General features: G+C 42.5%; 1 protein-coding gene across 1 annotated transcript in view; it reads left to right on the forward strand.

Moving 5' to 3' along the window:
- CLPB (ClpB caseinolytic peptidase B homolog (E. coli)) overlaps nucleotides 1-18136 on the forward strand; it is a 139302-nt gene that overhangs the window by 42315 nt on the left and 78851 nt on the right. Inside the window, exon 4 of the mRNA XM_008566961.1 lies at nucleotides 10088-10191. Coding sequence (XP_008565183.1) covers nucleotides 10088-10191 — 104 coding nt within the window. The remainder of the gene's footprint in view (nucleotides 1-10087; nucleotides 10192-18136) is intronic.

Consider the following 18136-nt stretch of genomic DNA (forward strand, 5'->3'; position numbering starts at 1 on the left):
TGGCTTTTTTGACCAGCCAATAGACCAGGTTACTGAATGAACCACAGCTCATTTGATTTTCCAGCAAACCTCCTGAACCGTGACCTCTTTGCTTCCCCTCTCATCAAGGTGTACACTGGGTTGAGAATAGGTCATTCTTTGTCTTCTTCTTGGGACCTGTGATACTCATCACAGTGACCCTATGCTTTAGATGTGGGGGTGAGGAGGAGGCGGAGTCAAAGGAGCTTCTTCTGAAGCTCAACATTGTGTGGGGATAACCTGGAGCTGGGATCACTGCCCTTCTTGCTTCACCAACTCCAGCTGCTCGCCAGCCATCTTTGACATGCGCCTGGCCTAGCTCATACTACAGGTTTCCTCACTCTTCCCTAAACAATGTGAGGACCCGAGCCCCTCCAGCCACTGAGAGCAGATAGCCTTACTTCAATCGATGTAACTGCCCTCACGTGCATTGTGACTCCCCACTGCCCTAAATGCAAAAGCCAACCTTCTACATGTGCTCCCACTTCTAATCTAATTACAGCCTGATCAGCAAATTAATTTGGCTGTGGCTCCACAGGGAATTCCATGAATCCCAGGAGCTGCCATTTAGGGACCACCCTCTTGTTCATTTCTTTAGCTTTGTCTGGGAATTTCCTGTAGCCCAGGAAGGGCCTGGTGCTCATGAGAGGAAGATGGAGGTTTTCCACAGCTAAACTACGTGCAGCCTAGTTTGGACCTTCAGGTGGGAGAAGGCTGGGCAGAGACTGTTGCTTTCCACCTCTCGCTCCCATTTCCCATCAAATAAAATAATGATTTCATTTATTCATCTTTCACTTATTTATTCATACACTCATTCAGAAAACATCTATTGACCACTTGCTATGATCCAGGCACTGGGCAAGGAGCTGGGAAATAAGATTGAGACATTGTCCTTGCCCCATAGTCTGGTGGGAAAGGCAAATAAAACAGGCAATCATGATAACAATATGATGAAGGTCACCTACCATGGGGGTGACTACTGGGTGCCATGCAGACAAAGAGGAAGGGCTTGGACCCAGGCTGGGAGTCAGAGAAGGCTCAGTTGAGTTGGGGACAGTGTCACCGAGGAGCTCTGAAGGAAGATGAGCACTAACTAGTTGAAGCAGGGAACAGCAGGTGGAATGGCATGTTTGATGGCCTTTGGTGTACATTATTTTCATTGGGACTTTAATTCTTCAGCCCCCAATATCACTAGATTAGATAGGAATTAGAAGTTCTGTAATTAAGAACTCCCTGGAAAGAATAAATTTTTGGAACAAATAGGTTCAATTAATGTGTAAATAGAAGGGGAAAGAGTATCAACCCTTTTTTTTAAACATCCATCTGTGTTGCTGTACGTATACCCAGCTTGTTGTTTCTAACTGCTGCATCATGTTTCAGAGTGTATAGCTACCACATGTAAAGCTCATCCATCCCCCAAGTGATGGACACTTGATTGTCTGCAACTCCCCACTGCTGCAGAATGCTGTGATGGACAGTTTCCTGTGTTGCCTCTGACGGGCCTGCCTGAGAGTTTCTCTGGGAAATATACACTTGGAAGCACGGAGGTAGTTTAATTTGACCAGGTACCACAAGATCCACTTCCAGAATGGCTGCACCAGTCTGTATCCCAACAGTGCATGAAGAGTTCCAGATCCCCATCCTTAGCAACACTTCAACTTTTTCTGCTTTCTAACTTTTGTCAATATGTTGAATTTCAAGTGGTATCTTGTTTTAATTTGCATTTCTCTAATAACAAATGAGCTTGAGGATCTCTTTCTATACTTAATAATCTTTTGGTTTCCTCCTCAGGGAATTGACTCTTCATATCCTTGCCTCATTTTTCTGCTGGACTTCCTGATTCTAGCATTTCTATTAAAACCTGAATTGAGTCAGCATGCTCCTACAAACTGTTAGCTACCTGAGAGTCAATATAGGGAAGTGAGGCGCAATATAGCACACCTCTTGTGCTATGGACACTCTCTGCTTGCCTAGATTAGTAAGACAAATAGGATGGCTGGAGATTATCTTTAGCCTTTGAGGTTGATACTGGCATTGTTAGGTGTATCTTTCCACAGACACTAGAGGCCAGATCCTGAGCTGACTGAGAATTACTGATATTCCCAAGCCTTTGCCCAGTGAGTGCCTGTGGAGTAGTATCTTTGAGTGGAGATGTTTCTTGTTATAGAAAAGCATAATTGAATGGAATGGTGAACTCTGCCTCCTTTAATCCAACTATTAATACCATGAAGGCCTAGCCCTCCATCATAGCCCATTTGGTACCAACTACTCAAATGTAAGGCAACAATACCTAAACCCAAACCTACAACGTAGCAGCCAGTATGCTAGCGCCAGAACAAAAGAGAGGTTGCAGTTGTCCTTTGCTGAATCACCTCCAATAGCAGTGCCTGCCTGCTTTGTGCCGTCAGATTCTGTTCTCATTGCTGGCCCTGTACTCCACTTGTCAGCAAGGTGGGCTAACTCATCATCTCCCCATGTAACTCACCTTCTCCCAAATACAGTTCTGAGTTTGGGGATTTTTCTGCCTCAGCAGAAAACAAAAGAGGCAGAAATTACATTTCCAACGTCTCCTCACTGCAGTTCCTGCATGCCACTTCTTTTGTCTTGTCTTGACTTCTGGTACCAGTATATTACTTGGTTTCTAGATACTTACTTGGTTTATAATCTACTGTTCTATCTTACCCTCTAGCCCTTGACCTCTGATCTGGCTTTTGACTCTCTGCCTCATAAATCTCTGCTGCCTGGTATCTGGCCCTTGGTTCTATTTTGACTGTGAACTTCTTGGCACCCCCTGGTCCTGGCCTACTGCTAAACCTCTTACCACCTCGCTTTAGTTTTCTCTAATGTGGCTAGCCCCCTACCCTCTTTGTGCCTGCTATAGCCCATAGTTCCAGTGAGGTTCTTTTGATCATCAAAGCTAGTGGTAAACTGTACTCATATAGCCATCTGCCTGACCTAGGCTGTCTTCTCCAAGAAGGGCCTGACCCCTTTGGAGCTCTGGGTTAGATGCTTTATAAGTATGTGATGGCTGTTTGCCAAAAAGCCTACCAGCCGTCTAGCAAGGTGTTTGGTACCAGTGTTGCTTCCCTTAATCCTGTCTATACCCCACAAAGGGGCTGCTGCCTTTTGAGTTGTATTAAAAGTGAAGGGAATCTTCTGAGGTTGCAGGATGAGTCACTGTCTTGGATGTTTACCCTCTTTGGCCTCCAAGTTTGTGAAGTGAATTGCCCATTTCTTTTGATTGGGTTAGCAGCCTCAGGGCCAATCCCAGTCACTTTCTTCTCCCCATCCTGCTAGACCACTGTCTGCCCTCCATGGCTGAGGGCAGCATACATGGTTGCTTGGACACGTCCTGTATCCTGCTAATTGGACAGATGGAATCAATACTGATGAACCTGGAGAGGCCAAGGTAGCACAGTTAGTGACACTAGCTGCCTGGAGGGACAGTCTGCCATGAGAGGGGGTGTGATTGAATGGTGATTGGACACAGCAGCTGAGGATTAACCAAATTATGTCCCTTTGAGTTTAGATTGACAAACCATTCTCACTTGGACTTTAAAATACATCAACTTGTGCAGAATATAGAAGAGCTGCATTCTTAACACAGCTGTGCCGGCATGTGTCCTGGGGGGTGGTCAGGTATAGATCTGGTGCCCACCACAGCCCAGGTTCATGTTGTTATTTCTAAGATTATATGGACAAAGGGAAGAGAGCTTATATTTGTGGAGCTTTTTTTATGTGCCAGGAACTATGGAGTTTTACATACTTATCTCATAACCTGCAAGGGAGGCATCATTATCTCCATTATTCTGGTAAGGAAATGGAAGTTCAGAGGTATTGTAACTTGTCCATGATCACATAATCAGTAAATGATGGAACTTTGATTTGAACCCACGTCTCTCTGTGCTTATTATAAAATGCCAGGCTGTCTTCCCCGTTTAAGTGTCTTAGTTTATTTTTCTCTTGACTTCCCAACAGCCCAACCACAGAGTAAGGTACATAGTAATAATAACTAACATCTGTTGAGTAGTTATTATATGTCAGGTACTGTCCTAAGCACTTTACATGCATTAATACAGCCATAAGAGCTTGCATAATGGTGATTTTCTAGTTTCATCATTCCTTTTACAATTATTAGTTGTCATTCTATAATAAGGAAGAGTTTTCCTTTCTCCCCTATTTATTAATTTATTTTAATGTGGACTCATGGCATTTTATTTTACTCAGTACTCAATAAATATGATTATAATTATGATGGGTTATAATCCATTACTGTCATATTCATTTTGATGCTCAGATTGTTCCAGATTTTACAGCCAGTGTTCTTAACCTCTGTGCTATACAACCTATCAGATATCGTTTCTTGCTATCTTCAGTTAATTTGCCTATCTATATCAGCCTTTTTGTACCTTCTTGGCTTTTAACCTTCTGGGAAACAGGAAGACTGATGCCAGTCTTAACTCAAATTGTGTGTAAACTATTTGAATAATCCAAATTGTGTGTGAACTATTTTATAAAAGTAAATAGTCTCCAAGCAAGAACCTGACAGATTCTAGTATGAAATAGATCATGAGTTTTAAACATGGATTTTAGCTGTTTAGAGACCCTTCTCATTTCATTTCTCTTTGAGATCTTAATCCATATTCTGGATAAATTATCTGTGAAAGGTAATTTTTAAAATCCTTTTCAGTAAGGTGAGTAGATTCAGGAGACTCACCAAACTTTATTAGAGCAGATGTAAACGAACCTCAGATAGGGCCGGCCCGGTGGCGCACTGGAGAGTGCGCCGCTTGGGAGCACGGCAGCGCTCCCGCCGAGGGTTCGGATCCCATGTAGAGACCGGTTCCTGCTCACTGGCTGAGCACGGTGCGGGCGCAACACCGAGGGTTGCGATCCCGTTGCCGGTCCCCGGTACGGGCGCGACACCGAGGGTTGCGATCCCATTACCGGTCAGTAAAAAAGACAAAAAAAAGGGAAAAAAAAAAAAAAAAGAACCTCAGATATGTGGGAGATGAATTCTAGTTTTATAACTTACCTGCAAGGACTATATGTTTGTATACATTGAAGTTATTGAAAATCATTTGTCCACTTAGCAAATAATTTAGCCAGATACTGTGCCTGTTGAAGGCAATGATATTCAAACCTGATGGTATATGGAAAACCATCAACACTACTAGTTACAAAAACTAAAAAACTAACAAAAAAGAGGAACTGAAATTATAGTTTGGCTTTTTTTTTTTTTTTTTTTTTTTTTTTTTTTTTTTTTTTTTTTGTCTTTTTCCGTGTCCGGCAACGGATCGCAACCCTCAGTGTTGCCCCCGTACCGGACCGGGACCGGCAACGGGATCGCAACCCTCGGTGCTGCTCCTGCGCCTCGCTCAGCCAGTGAGCGGGAACCGGTCTGTATGTGGGATCCGAACCCTCAGCGGGAGCGCCGCCGCACTTCCCAAGCGGCGCACTATAGCAGTGCGCCACCGGGCCGGCCCCTATAGTTTGGCTTTTTAATATTTACAATAATTAGATAATGTATTTGAAAGCTTACTATCTATGCCTTTCTGTGCCAGGCTTATTTCACTTAGCATAATGTCCTCCAGGTTCATCCACAAATGACAGGATTTCCTTCTTTTTTTAAGATGGAATAGTATTCCATTGTGTATATATACCATAATTTCTTTATCCATTCATCTGTTGATGGACACTAGGTTGATTCTATATCTCGGCTATTGTGAATAGTGCTGTAGTGAACATGGGGGTGCAGATATCTCTTCGACATACTGATTTTATTTCCTTAAGATATATACACAGTAGTGGTATTACTGGATCATATTGTAGTTTTATTTATAATTTTTGGAGGAATCTCCATACTGTTTTCCGTAGTGCCTTACTAATTTACATTCCCACCCACACTGTGCAAGGGTCCCTTTTTCTCCACAACCTCACTAACACTTGTTATATTTTGTCTTTTTGTTAACAGCCATTCTAACAGGTATGAGGTGATATCTCATTATGGTTTTAATTTGGATTTCCCTGATGATTAGTGATGTTGAGCATTTTTTCATATATCTGTTGGCCATTTGTATGTCATCTTTTGAGAAATGTCTATTCAGGTCTTTTGCTCATTTTTTAATCAAGTTATTTATTTTTTTTGTATTGAGCTATTTGACTTTCTTATACAGTTTGGATATTAACCCCTTATGAGATGTGTGGTTTGCAAACACTCATATTTTCTTCCATTTCATAGGGTTTTCTTTTCACTCTGTTGATTGTTTTCTTTGCTCTGCAGAAACCTTTTAGTTTGATGTAATTCCATTTGTCTGTTTTTGCTTTCGTTGCCTTTGCTTTTGTGGACATATTCAAAAAGTCATTGCCCAAACCAATGTCATGGAGCTTTTTCCCTATGTTTTCTTCTAGTAGTTTCATAGTTTCAGATGTCATGCTTAAGTCTTTAATCCATTTTGAGTTGATTTTTGTTTATGGTGTGAAATATGAGGGTCTAATTTCATTCTGCATGTGGACACTCAGTTTTCCCAGCACCATTTATTTTTTTTTATTTTTTGTCTTTTTTCGTGTCCGGCAACGGATCGCAACCCTCAGTGTCGCGCCCATACCAGACCGGGACTGGCAACGGGATCACAACCCTCGGTGTTGCGCCTGCACCTCGCTCAGCCAGTGAGCAGGAACCGGTCTGTATGTGGGATCTGAACCCTCGGCGGGAGCGCCGCCGTGCTCCCAAGCAGCGCACTGTAGCAGTGCGCCACCGGGCCGGCCCCTCCCAGCACCATTTATTGAAGAGACTTTCCTTTTCCCATTGTGTGTTTTTGGTGTCTTTGTAAAAAATCACTTGACCATAATTGTATAGATTTATTTCTGTGCTCTCTCTTCTGCTCCATTGGTCTCTGTGTTTACTTTTGTGCCAGTAACATGTTGTTTTCATTACTATAGCTTTGTAGTATAGTTTGAAGTCAGATAGTGTGATGCCTCCAGCTTCGTTCTTTTTGCTCAAGATTGCTTTGGCTCTTTGGGGTATTTTGTGATTCCATGAAAATTTCAGGATTGTTTTTCTGTTTCTGTGGAAAGTGTTATTAGAATTTTGACAGAGATTGCATTGAATCTGTAGATCACTTTACGTAGTGTGGACATTTTAACAATATATATTGTTCCAATCCATGAATACTGGATATTTCCACTTATTTGTGTTATCTTCAATTTATTTCATCAATGTTTTATACTTTTCAGCATACGGATCTTTCACTTCCTCGGTTAAATTTGTTCCTAAGAATTTTGGTTTTTCATTTGTAGCTATGTAAGTAGGATCATTTTCTTCATTTCTTTTTCAGATTGTTGGTTGTTACTGTATTGAAATACTGCTGATATTTGTATATTGATTTTGAATCCTGTAACTTTATCAAATTTTTTTATGAGTTCTAACAGGTTGTGGGTTTTTTTGTGGAGTCTTTAGGGTTTTCTATATATTAGATCATAATGTTTGAAAACAGGGACAGTTAACTTCTTTCTTTCCAATTTGGATACCTTTTATTTCTTTCTCTTGCGTAATTGTTCTGGCTAGGACTTCCAGTACTTTGTTGAATAGAAGTGGTGAGAGTGGGCACCCTTGTCTTGTTCCTGATCTTAGAGGAAAAGTTTTCAACTTTTCACCTTAGTATGATGTTAGCTGTGGGTTTGTCATTTATGGACTTTATTGTGTTGAGGTACATTCCTTCCATACCTAATTTGTTGAGAGTTTTTATTGTGAAAGGATTTTGAATTTTGTCAAATGCTTTTCCTTCATCTGTTCAGATGACCATATGGGTTTTTTCCTTTATTCTGTTAAAGTGGTATATCACATTTATAGATTTATATATGTTGAACCATTCTTGTATCCCTGGGATAAATCCCACTTGATCATGGTGAATAATCTTTTTAATGTGCTATTGAATTCAGTTTACTAGTATTTTGTTGAGGATTTTTGCATCTATGTTCATCAGGGATAATGGCCTGTAATTTTTTTCCTTTTTTTTTTTTCGTGTTGTGTTCTTGTTTGACTTTGATGGCAGGATAATGCTAGCCTCATAAAATGAGTTTGGAATTTTTGCTTAAATTTTTTGGAAGAGTTTGAGAAGCAATGGTGTTAGTTCATCTTTAAATGTTTCCTTATTGATTTTCTCTCTAGGTTATCTGTTACTGAAAGTGAGGAATTGAAGTCGCCTATTGTTATTGTATTACAGTCTACCTCTCTCTTCACATCTGTTATAGTTGTTTTATATGTTTAGGTGCTCTGATGTTGGGGGCATACATGAGTATATTCTGTATTTACAATTGTTATATCCTCTTGATGAATTGATCCCTTTTTCATATATAATGACCTTCTTTATCTCCTTTTACAGTTTTTGACCTGTGTCTATTTGATCTAAGTATCTCCTGCTTTATCTCCTGCTTTCCTTTTGTTTCCATTTGCATGGAATATCTTTTTTCCATCCCTTTACTTTTAGTCTATGTGAGTTCTTACGGGTGAAGTGTTTCTATTACAGGCAGCATATAGTTGGGTCTTTTCTTTTCTTTTTTTTTTTTTTTTAAATCCATTCAGTCACTCTATGTCTTTCGATTGGAGAATTTAACCCATTTACATTCAAGGTAATTCCTGAGGGGTAAGGACTTACTACTGCCAATTTGTTGTTTTCTGGTTGTTTTGTAGATTCTTTGTTTCTCTCTTGCTGTCTTCATTTGTGATTAGGTGATTTTCTTTAGTGGTATGTTTTGATTTCTTAGTTTTTGTTTTTTGTGTATCTACTATAGGTTTTTGCTTTGTGGTTTCCATGAGGCTTACATAAAACATCTCATAGTTATAACAGGCTATTTTAAGCTGAGAATAACCTAACTTTGATCACATACAAAAACTATACTTTCATTCCACATACACACTCCATTTTGTGTTTTTGATGTCACAATTTACATCTTTTTCTTTTGTGTCCCTTAACTAATTATTGTAGCTATTATTATTTTTAATAGTTTTGCCCTTAACCCAGTGCTGGGGACATCCAGAGCCCTAGGCCACTGGGGCCAGCCTGGGTCTGGAGATTGAGTCTGCGGGGTGGACCTGGACCCCAAGTCTGTGGGGGCTGGCCTGGCACTGGAGCCAGCCCAGAGTCTGGGGTCACTAAGGTTGGCCTAGCTGTGGAGCAGGCCCAGAGACTACGTCTGCCTAGCAGACCTGGAGCCTAGGTGGGGTCTGGAAGTTCAGTCCACAAGTACCAGCCTGGATTCTGGGGCTGGGGGGCCTGCCCACCACTGGGTTTTACTGAGACAGACGTGGTTTTGAGTCCAAGACAAAGACCAGTGCTTACTTCCTTCTCCTTCCCCCACATGGAGGGTATGTCTCTCCACACTGTACTGCCTGGAGTTGGGGGAGGGCTGATGTGGGTAATATAAAACTGTCCTTCCTACCCTCTTCAGTGTGTCTTTTCTTTATTTCTGTGCTATGTCCAGGTGCTAAAATCTCTCACCTGGTTTCCTTAGCTCTTATGAAGGAAGTTTCATATGTGGATAGTTAAAATTGATGCTTCAGTGGGGGAGAAGCACTTGAAATTCCTATTGTTCTGCCTTGTTGCTGTCATTCTGCTTGGCGGCCTTTATTGATCCCCTCCCGTGTTCGCCTACTGCGCATGGTATTTCTCCCATCATAACTTTTATCACACTTTGCTGTAATTTTATGCTTAATTGTTATCCTTTCCAGCAGACTGTCTTGAGAGCAAAGACCTCAGCACCTAGAACAGTGACCAGAACTTGGAAGGCATTTCATAAGTAATTGCTGAATAAACAATTTGTATTTTATAGTTGTGGAAACTGGGCTTTAGAAAGCTGTTAAGTGGCTTTTCCCAGGCTTCTCAGCTGATAAGTTTCCAAGCCTGCTTTCTTACATTTGTATTTTGTACTCTCAGAGTTCATGTTCTTTCCACTGTATCACTCACATGGGCAGAGACAGACCCAGTCCCCAAACACACTTCTGGATCTGGGTCTCTACCTCCTGGGCCTCTCCTTCTTTTGACACTTCTGTCCTTCTGATTTCTTCCAGTGTGGTGCAGGTCCTCCTTGCTGCTGGGGCTGACCCAAACCTTGGAGATGATTTCAGTAGTGTTTATAAGACCGCCAAGGAGCAGGGAATCCATTCTTTGGAAGGTAAGCATGGGCTGCCCTGCTGCTCTGAGAGCTCCCCTCCTGTGGCTTCCACACTGCCTTGTTCTGTGCCAGCTCTGCTAGCAATTCAGTGAGAACCTGCAAGTCCCTTATCTCTGGGAACTCATGGATAACCCAAAGGACTTGGAACAGATGCTCTTCACAGTCCCTGTGGCTCTATAGTTTATGTTACTTCAGAAGTCTTGGGGAAAGAAATAGAGGCCTGATTTCATGACCTAAATGAGGGGAGGAGGGGTTCATTTCACCTCTGTTCTCCTAAAAGTGCCTCAGCCCATGGAGCCTCAGATGAGTGGACAATGGAGCAGGTTTCAATAAAATAATTAAAGCAACTGCATGGAATGTGGATTTGTTCCTCTTCTACTTCCTGGAGACTTACCCTGCCCCGTCCCTGCCACAGAACTAGAAAACAGCCTCACTGGTTTCCTCAACCTCCAAGGTCTCTTTTCCTTTCCTATATGTAACATACAATCCTTTCTCTGGGACTGGCCTCAGCTTACTATATGATCCAGGACAAACAGTGGACCTTCTCTGTGCCTTGATGTCTGTGCTTGTGAAGCAGGGTCATTATCAGTGCTTCCACTGGGATGTTGTGTGGTGGTTGTTTGCACTTCAGAAGAAAGAGGTGGTGTCACGTGTCTGTTGGAGGGTACCTGGGCAAGACAATTCGTGTTGCTTCTGGTGAGTAGTTCTTGCAAAGTGGGGTTAAGGCAGCAGGTTACTTTGGCTGCAAATAGAAATGAATATTTCACATTTGAGCTTTTGCTTGTTTAAACTGTCTGTACTGCCTGCCCCTTGTCTTGGATTGTTCACAGAGGCTCAGATTCTTCTGACATTTCTAGCAGCAGGGCAGCTGAGCAGGGTTGGAAATGATGCCAGAAGGACAGACAGCCTTGCTGACTGCTGGAGGATCAGAAGATTGACCCCGGGGGAGATTCAGCCAAGGGGAGCAATGTGTTCAGCCCTCAGAGCTATCAGTGAGGCTGCCAGACTGACATGGATGTGTGGTAGCCCAGAGCAAAGGTGTTATTTCTGCTTCAGAGAGGAGGTTTCTCAAATCAGTGGCACAAGAGGAGTGACCAAGAGTATGAGGGCTTTGCTGCTCCCAAGAAGGGCGAAGTTGCCCAACCCCTGCTTTTCTACCCTCTATGCCTGGTCTTTCTATCAAGGCTCCATTGCTGAGGCTAGATCATCCACCAAGGCTTCCCTGTCCTTGGCAATAATTGCAACCTGCCCTCAGCTGCTCTTTTGAATGTTCTCTAAATCTTGGCCTCTTCTATGGTTATTTGAACTCTCATCTGCCCATATGTCTTTTCTCTCCTCCTCAGCTGACAGTTCCATGTGCAGGCCATGACCTGTGCCTCCTTGGAGTTCCCACTGAGCCAGAGGAATTATGTTCACTTTATGTTTCAAATAGAGGAGAATTTCTTGAGTACCAAACTTTGCAGCCTGACACGTGGGGACTCAGCTTATGTGCTGTCCTCTTCTCACGCAAACATAGCATTGCAACCCTCAGCTCTCTCTTCTGTTCAGGTGCTCTCACCAAAAAGCAAAGAGGAGCATTTGCTGAGAAGACAGAGCCAGGTAGGTGGGAGGGGATTCTTTTGAGTGACTTCTCCTCTGCTCTCAGGATTCTAGCAGGGCTCAGTAAACATTGATGATTTCACAGAATCTCAGAGCCATCCAGTCCAACTTCTGCTGTCAGAACAGTCTCCACCGCCTGCATTCAAATTTTGTAGCTTTGTGTTCTAATGGTTCTCTCTGGTTGGTGCTCATATTCAACATGCTAGATCAGTGATCAGCAAACTTTCTGGAAAGAGCCAGACAGTAATCATTTTAAGTTTTATGGGCCAGTCAGTCTTGGTTGTGGCTGACTACTCAGATTGGCTATTGTAGTGCAGAAGCACTCACAGACAGTACACAAATGAAGGGCATGGATATGATGTGTTTCAGTAAAACTTTTCTTACAGATATATGCAGCAGGCTGGATTTGGCCCCTGGGCTATAATTTGCCAACCCTGTTCTACATAATTTCTTTTCTTTCTTTCCTTTTTTTTTGTCAGCTTCTGAATTCTTTTTAACTCTTATGCCAGCCAGCCTACATTCTAGGTAGGTAAGTAGATAGATAAACAACAAAAATATTGGAAAAAGCTATTATATCCCTCATGAAATAAAAATAAAAATATTAACTTTCTCTTCTTATTTTGTGTGATTTGAAAATTTAATAAGTAGGCTTTCTATGGACTCACTTATTCAAAAGTATTTACTGGTCATATATGTACGTACCAAGTACTGTTTTAGACACTAGTTAGTTAGATAGACAAGATCTCTGCCATCATGTATTTTCTTTGATTAAAATGTTTATAAAACAGAGTCCTGGAGCACATGATCAGGACAGTTTTGATGCACTATTCAACATTCATAGCTATAAATTCATCAAACTTCATTCTTTTTTATCCTCTATTTTGTTCACAAAATTATAAGAGATTTTCTGATTTCTTGCTAAAATATAAATGTGCTAGCATTTGTCTTATTCTCTTGCCCAATAACCCATTCAACAAAAGGAGTTCAGGGGCCGGCCCTGTGGCGCACTCGGGAGAGTGCGGCGCTTGGTTGCGCAGCAGCGCTCCCGCCACGGGTTCGGATCCTATATAAGTGATGGCCGGTGCACTCACTGGCTGAGCGCGGTGCGGGCGACACCAAGCCAAGGGTTGCAATCCCCTTACCGGAAAAAAAAAAAAAAAAAAAAAAAAAAGGAGTTCAGGTTATTCTGGCATGTTGATGTCTTGTTCTTCAGGAACCCATACTGGTACCCAGTGATTACCTAAAAGTTTTAGAACCATTAAAATAAAAATACATTCTAGAATTTTGTCAGGATAAACTCACTGTCAGGGTTTGCAAGACATCTTTTTCCACCTTTTTTAAAAATTCCAGAATTCCTTTCTCTGCAACAGTTTTCTGGCAGGTCATCTTTTTTCCAGGGGCTATCTGTTCGTATGTGCTCTGCTCTTCAATTTTGTGTGCTCTGCTTTCTGACTTTAGAAACTAAATAGTTACTATCCTTTAGAATCACCTTAGGGATCTTTTCTCTCCCTACTAGCCTAAGCCTTTAGCTCCTTTTTAATCATGTTTTTCTTTCCTTTTTCCATTTAAGGATACCTCATTCTTTTACCCATTCAACCAATGTTCATTGACAGCCTGCTGTATGCAAGGCACTGCACCCAACTCTGAGTCATTCTCATTGATGAAGTAGACAGAAATAAAAGAATCTTTTGGTCCTCTTTTCTTTGGATTGGATTAATTTTTTAATGGGAAGTTACCTGACTTGTGGGGATGTGTGACAAAGGTAGAGTAGAACAAGAGGTGCAAGCCCCTTGCCCAGGGTGTATCCAGGCAAATTCACAGGAAAGTCACAAGCTCAGGAAATTTGGACAATTCTTCACTGTTGGAGCATAGAAGCGGTGCCAAAGACCATGAAGTTCACTAAATTTCTAATAGATATTATTGTGGGCCTTGGTCTGCACTTAGTACTGAAGGAAAATGGTGAATTGTAGTTTATGACCTTGGCAAGACCTCCCTAACCCCCAGTAATATATCCCTTGTCTACCTTATCAGTATTGTTGTGAGAAAATCAAAAGGTAAAATATTAAATGTGTGGGGCCGGCCCGGTGGCGCACTGCTACAGTGCGCCGCTTGGGAGCGCAGCGGCGCTCCCGCCGAGGGTTCGGATCCCACATACAGACCGGTGGCTCACTGGCTGAGCGAGGTGCGGGCGCGACACCAAGGGTTGCGATCCTGTTGCCGGTCCCAGTCCGGTACGGGCGCAACACTGAGGGTTGTGATCCATTGCCGGTCACGAAAAAAGACAAAAAGGAAAAAAAAAAAAATTAAATGTGTGAATTATAAAGTGCTCTACAGTTGTAATTGTTTATTAGTTTCATTTATTTATAATTCAGTATGCATTTATTGAGTGTCAGGCACTGTGCTAGATGCTGGGATTATATAAATGAATGTACATCGTCCAGCCCCTCAGCAGTGATCCCAGTCAAATAAAGAGACAGGCCTGTGAACAAAGAATCACAGTATAGAGTAATAATTGCAAAGGTAGCAATACAAAGGATGTAGACAGCGCTGATATAGGTACTGATGACTCTACCTGAGAGCAGGCTGGTGTCTGGGAAATGTCACAAGGTAACTGACTTTGAATTGGTTCTTAAGGATGAGTTGAAGATGCCTGGCAGGCTAAAAAGGATGCACCTTCGAGGCAGAGAGAACAGTGCATGCGGAGACATGGGGTGGGGATAGTAGTGATGGCAGGTGGCATTATCTGCCATGGTTTTGAGGAGAACACCAACAAATAAGGCTGGAGAGGGAAGAAGGTTACTCATACATAGGAAGTACCTTATAGGGTGCTCACACTGTATTCTGAAGGCCATTAACGGATTTTAAGCAGGGTAATATTACATTTGCATTTTAGGTGGACCATTCTGACAGTATAGAAGAGGGATTGGAGGGGAGAGATTAGCAATGCTTCTTGACTTTTTAGGGATGATGGACCCCTTTGAGAATCTGATGAGAAGGTATATTCCTCTCCTCCAATGCACTTAAAGATTCTGGGGATTCCTAAAGGTGATCTTTGGGATTGGAAAAAAATAGGTTAGGAAAATATTAGGAGGAGGTTGAGTACTCAGTGAAATGTAAGAATTGATGGAAAAGGAGATGCCAGTGGTGACAACTCAGTTTCTGATTTGAGTGAACAGTTGGATGTGTGGATCTGGAGCTCAAAGGAGTACTCTGGCAGGAGATAGGGATTTAGGAGTCACCAGCATTTTCTTGGGAGTTAAAACAATGGGTATGACTGAAATTGCCTAAGAAAAGGATTTAAAGTAAGGGGGTAGAAGGACAAGTCCCTCACAGATACCAGCATTTAAGGTATGAGGAGGAGAGAGGATCCAGGCAAGGAAATGAAAAGGTATCAGAGATGTTTTGTATCTGTCCTGCCTGCTCAGAACAGACAACCTAGAGAAGAAACTTCTTTGCCCTCCTTACTGAGATTTTGTCATCTCTTGTCGCATTCCTAGTGACACCCTTCTCCTTTTGTACATGTGAGCATTGCTTCCTAGCAGGAAGCCTGCTCAGCTGGGAACATTATAGTATTTTTTGCTCTTGTCAAGGTTGGGGTTTCTGTGTAAAGGGCAGACTTGCTGGTATAGGGTATTTGGTATGGAAAAATTCTCAGCCTGAGTGTTTTTTCTGTTGTCTCCAGCCCTCAGAGTGGCATCTTCAGAGGCACAGTAATGGCCTGGAGAAAGGTCAAGCTTCAGTACCACACAGTGATGGTTCATCTAATTCTGTCACTTAAAAGCTATGTGATCTTGAACAGTGACTTAAAGTTCTTGAATTTTAATTTTCTCATCTATTAGATAGGGATAACAATACGTATCTTATAGTGTTGCTAGGATGATTAGAGATAATCATATATATGTAAATTAAAGCACAGTGACATTTAATGAACAGTTTCTCTGTGGAGGTGGCTTTTTGGCTCAGTAAAAGGCAGGAAGCCTGCCTAGGAGATATTGAGCAACTCACCACTCAAGAAGTACTGACAAGGCTGGATGTCTGCCCATCAGGGATTCTGTAAAGGAGATTCTTGCCCTGGGTCATTGGATTATATGGCCTCCAAGGTCCCTGTCAGCCATGTGATTTTGAAGGTTCTAGAAGCTCTAGGCTTACCATCAGAGCAAGTAATGTACTTAGAAGAAGTGAGATTTGAACTGGGCTTTGGAGGGTGAATAGGAAGGGAAAAAAGAAAAGATATTCTAATTAGGGGACACAGCTTGAACAGAGGCACACAGGTGGGATGAATGTGGAGGGGAGCAAGGGGATCATAGCTGTTCCTCTGCCAATTCATTCCCTGATATTGACCACATTCCATTCAGTGCCTTGAGCCCCACCCATGCCCACTCCAGGAGAGTTCCACTTGTGGCTAGCTGATGCATAGTGGGCCCCCTCCTCAGGTGGAGGAGGCAATAAATCAGTGGTAACAGTAAACAAGTCGCCCAGCTGAGGATGCCGCTGGCTGCTTGTAAGTAACTGTTATAAACATTGGGTGTCTGGGACTGTCAGAAATGCAAGTGAGCACTCTGAGTGCCTCTCATATGTACAATTAAAACAATAAAACATGGCAGAAACGTGGCCAGAGCAGGCTATAAATTAGCTTCTCTTCTCAGCTCCAAGTGGTGGCTGAATAAAGACAAGTTGTGCAGAAGCTGGGTTGGCATAGGGCCCTTCTGGGGGTTGAGGGCCTGGCTTGCCAGGCTGGACCTGCCAGGGCCAACTCCCCCAGCCCGAGTGCCCCATTCCCATAGCATCAGGGGCTGCAGGTCTTGGCCTGCTCCAGCTGACCTCCCCATCTCTGTGTCTTCAGATGGGGGACAGGACGGTACAAGTTGGAACATCACAAACCAGTGGACAAGTGCCCTGGAGTTCAGGAGGTGGCTAGGACTCCCTGCTGGCGGTAATGGAACTGCTCTCTAATATTTCTCCTCCTCCCCAGGACATGTAAAGGAGCATCTCATCTGACTAGCTTATTTACTCAGTATAATAAGTTAACCAGCCAACACCTGCTGCGTGCCCAGCCCTACCCAGGCACAGCAGAGAGAATGTCTGCCTTTGGGGAGAACATAAACTCAGATGAGAATAATAATGCTCCCAAGGAAATAAGAATTTCCTAGAGGGCTTATTGAAACACATATTCCTGGGCTCCACCCGCAGAGATTCTGATTCAGTAGGTCAGGAGTAAGACCTTAGATTTTGCATTTCTAACAGGCTCCATCTCTTTCAGTAGCATGATCTAGACTATAAGCGTTCCTTGTGGTCTTGTGCTTGAAGTGCTTAAAAACTCACCTGGGCCTTCACCTCCCTAGAAGAGACCTTACTTTGCCGCTGTAAGCTTCAGTCCTAGAGAAGCTGTGTGCTTAAGCCATGGTCTCATGGGTGTGCAGAACACTTTATAGCTGCAACACCTAGAGCAATTCTCTATACCTCTCAGAAGCTTTGTCTCCTTATTTGTAAAATAAAGGTTATTGGAGAGTTAGAGGTAGTGTATTTATCTCTAACCTAAAACTTAGAACATTGGAGGAATTCCATTAATGTAAACCTCTGTTTCTGTATTATTATCATTATTGTCATCAAACTCTTATGGAACTTTATTTAGAGTCTTTGACACAGCCTTCCAAATGCTTTTCTGTGGCAGCAAAAATCATCAAAAAGCCAAATATTATTTACAGTCCAAGGAATGGCTTGACCATTACCTAACTGTGTGACCTTGGGCAATTCTTTTGATCTCTGAGCTTCGTTCTCTAATCTGTAGAGAATAATGTTTCCTACACCGTAGGCTTATAAGGATCAAATTGAAGTACTTATGAAAGCACTCAGAAAATACAAGGCATTTTGCAAATGTAAGGTGCTAGCAAGAAAAGTAATTAATAATAAATATTGAAGACATGACCAAGACAGTATGTGGCAAGGGTCCAGTCAGGTACATAGAACAAGGACTGTCAGAGCTCAGAGAAAGGTTGAGTATGAGTAGAAAAGGGGTGTGCTTTGTCCAGAACACTCAGAGGTGGGAGACAAAAATGTTTCACACTGGCAAGTAAACATGTTAGGGTGAAGCATACAGTAAAGATGCAGCATTAGTAGACTGGGGCCAGACCAAGATGCTTGGACTTTGTCCTTTAGACAGAGGAGTCTCGAAGGTCCTCGAGGAGAGAGTGCTGCATGAACTGATTCCTTCCGAGGTGGAGAAGCAGGGGAGGTGATAATGAGACGACAATTGTAATAGCTGCAGCAGCAGCAGCAGCAAGTAACATTTAATACTTACTGTGTATTCACAGCAACCCTATGATGTAGGCTATAAAGGAAACTGAGG

Source organism: Galeopterus variegatus, unplaced genomic scaffold (assembly GCF_000696425.1).
Source record: "Galeopterus variegatus unplaced genomic scaffold, G_variegatus-3.0.2 Scaffold283, whole genome shotgun sequence".
In the NCBI taxonomy this organism is placed as follows: Eukaryota; Metazoa; Chordata; class Mammalia; order Dermoptera; family Cynocephalidae; genus Galeopterus; species Galeopterus variegatus.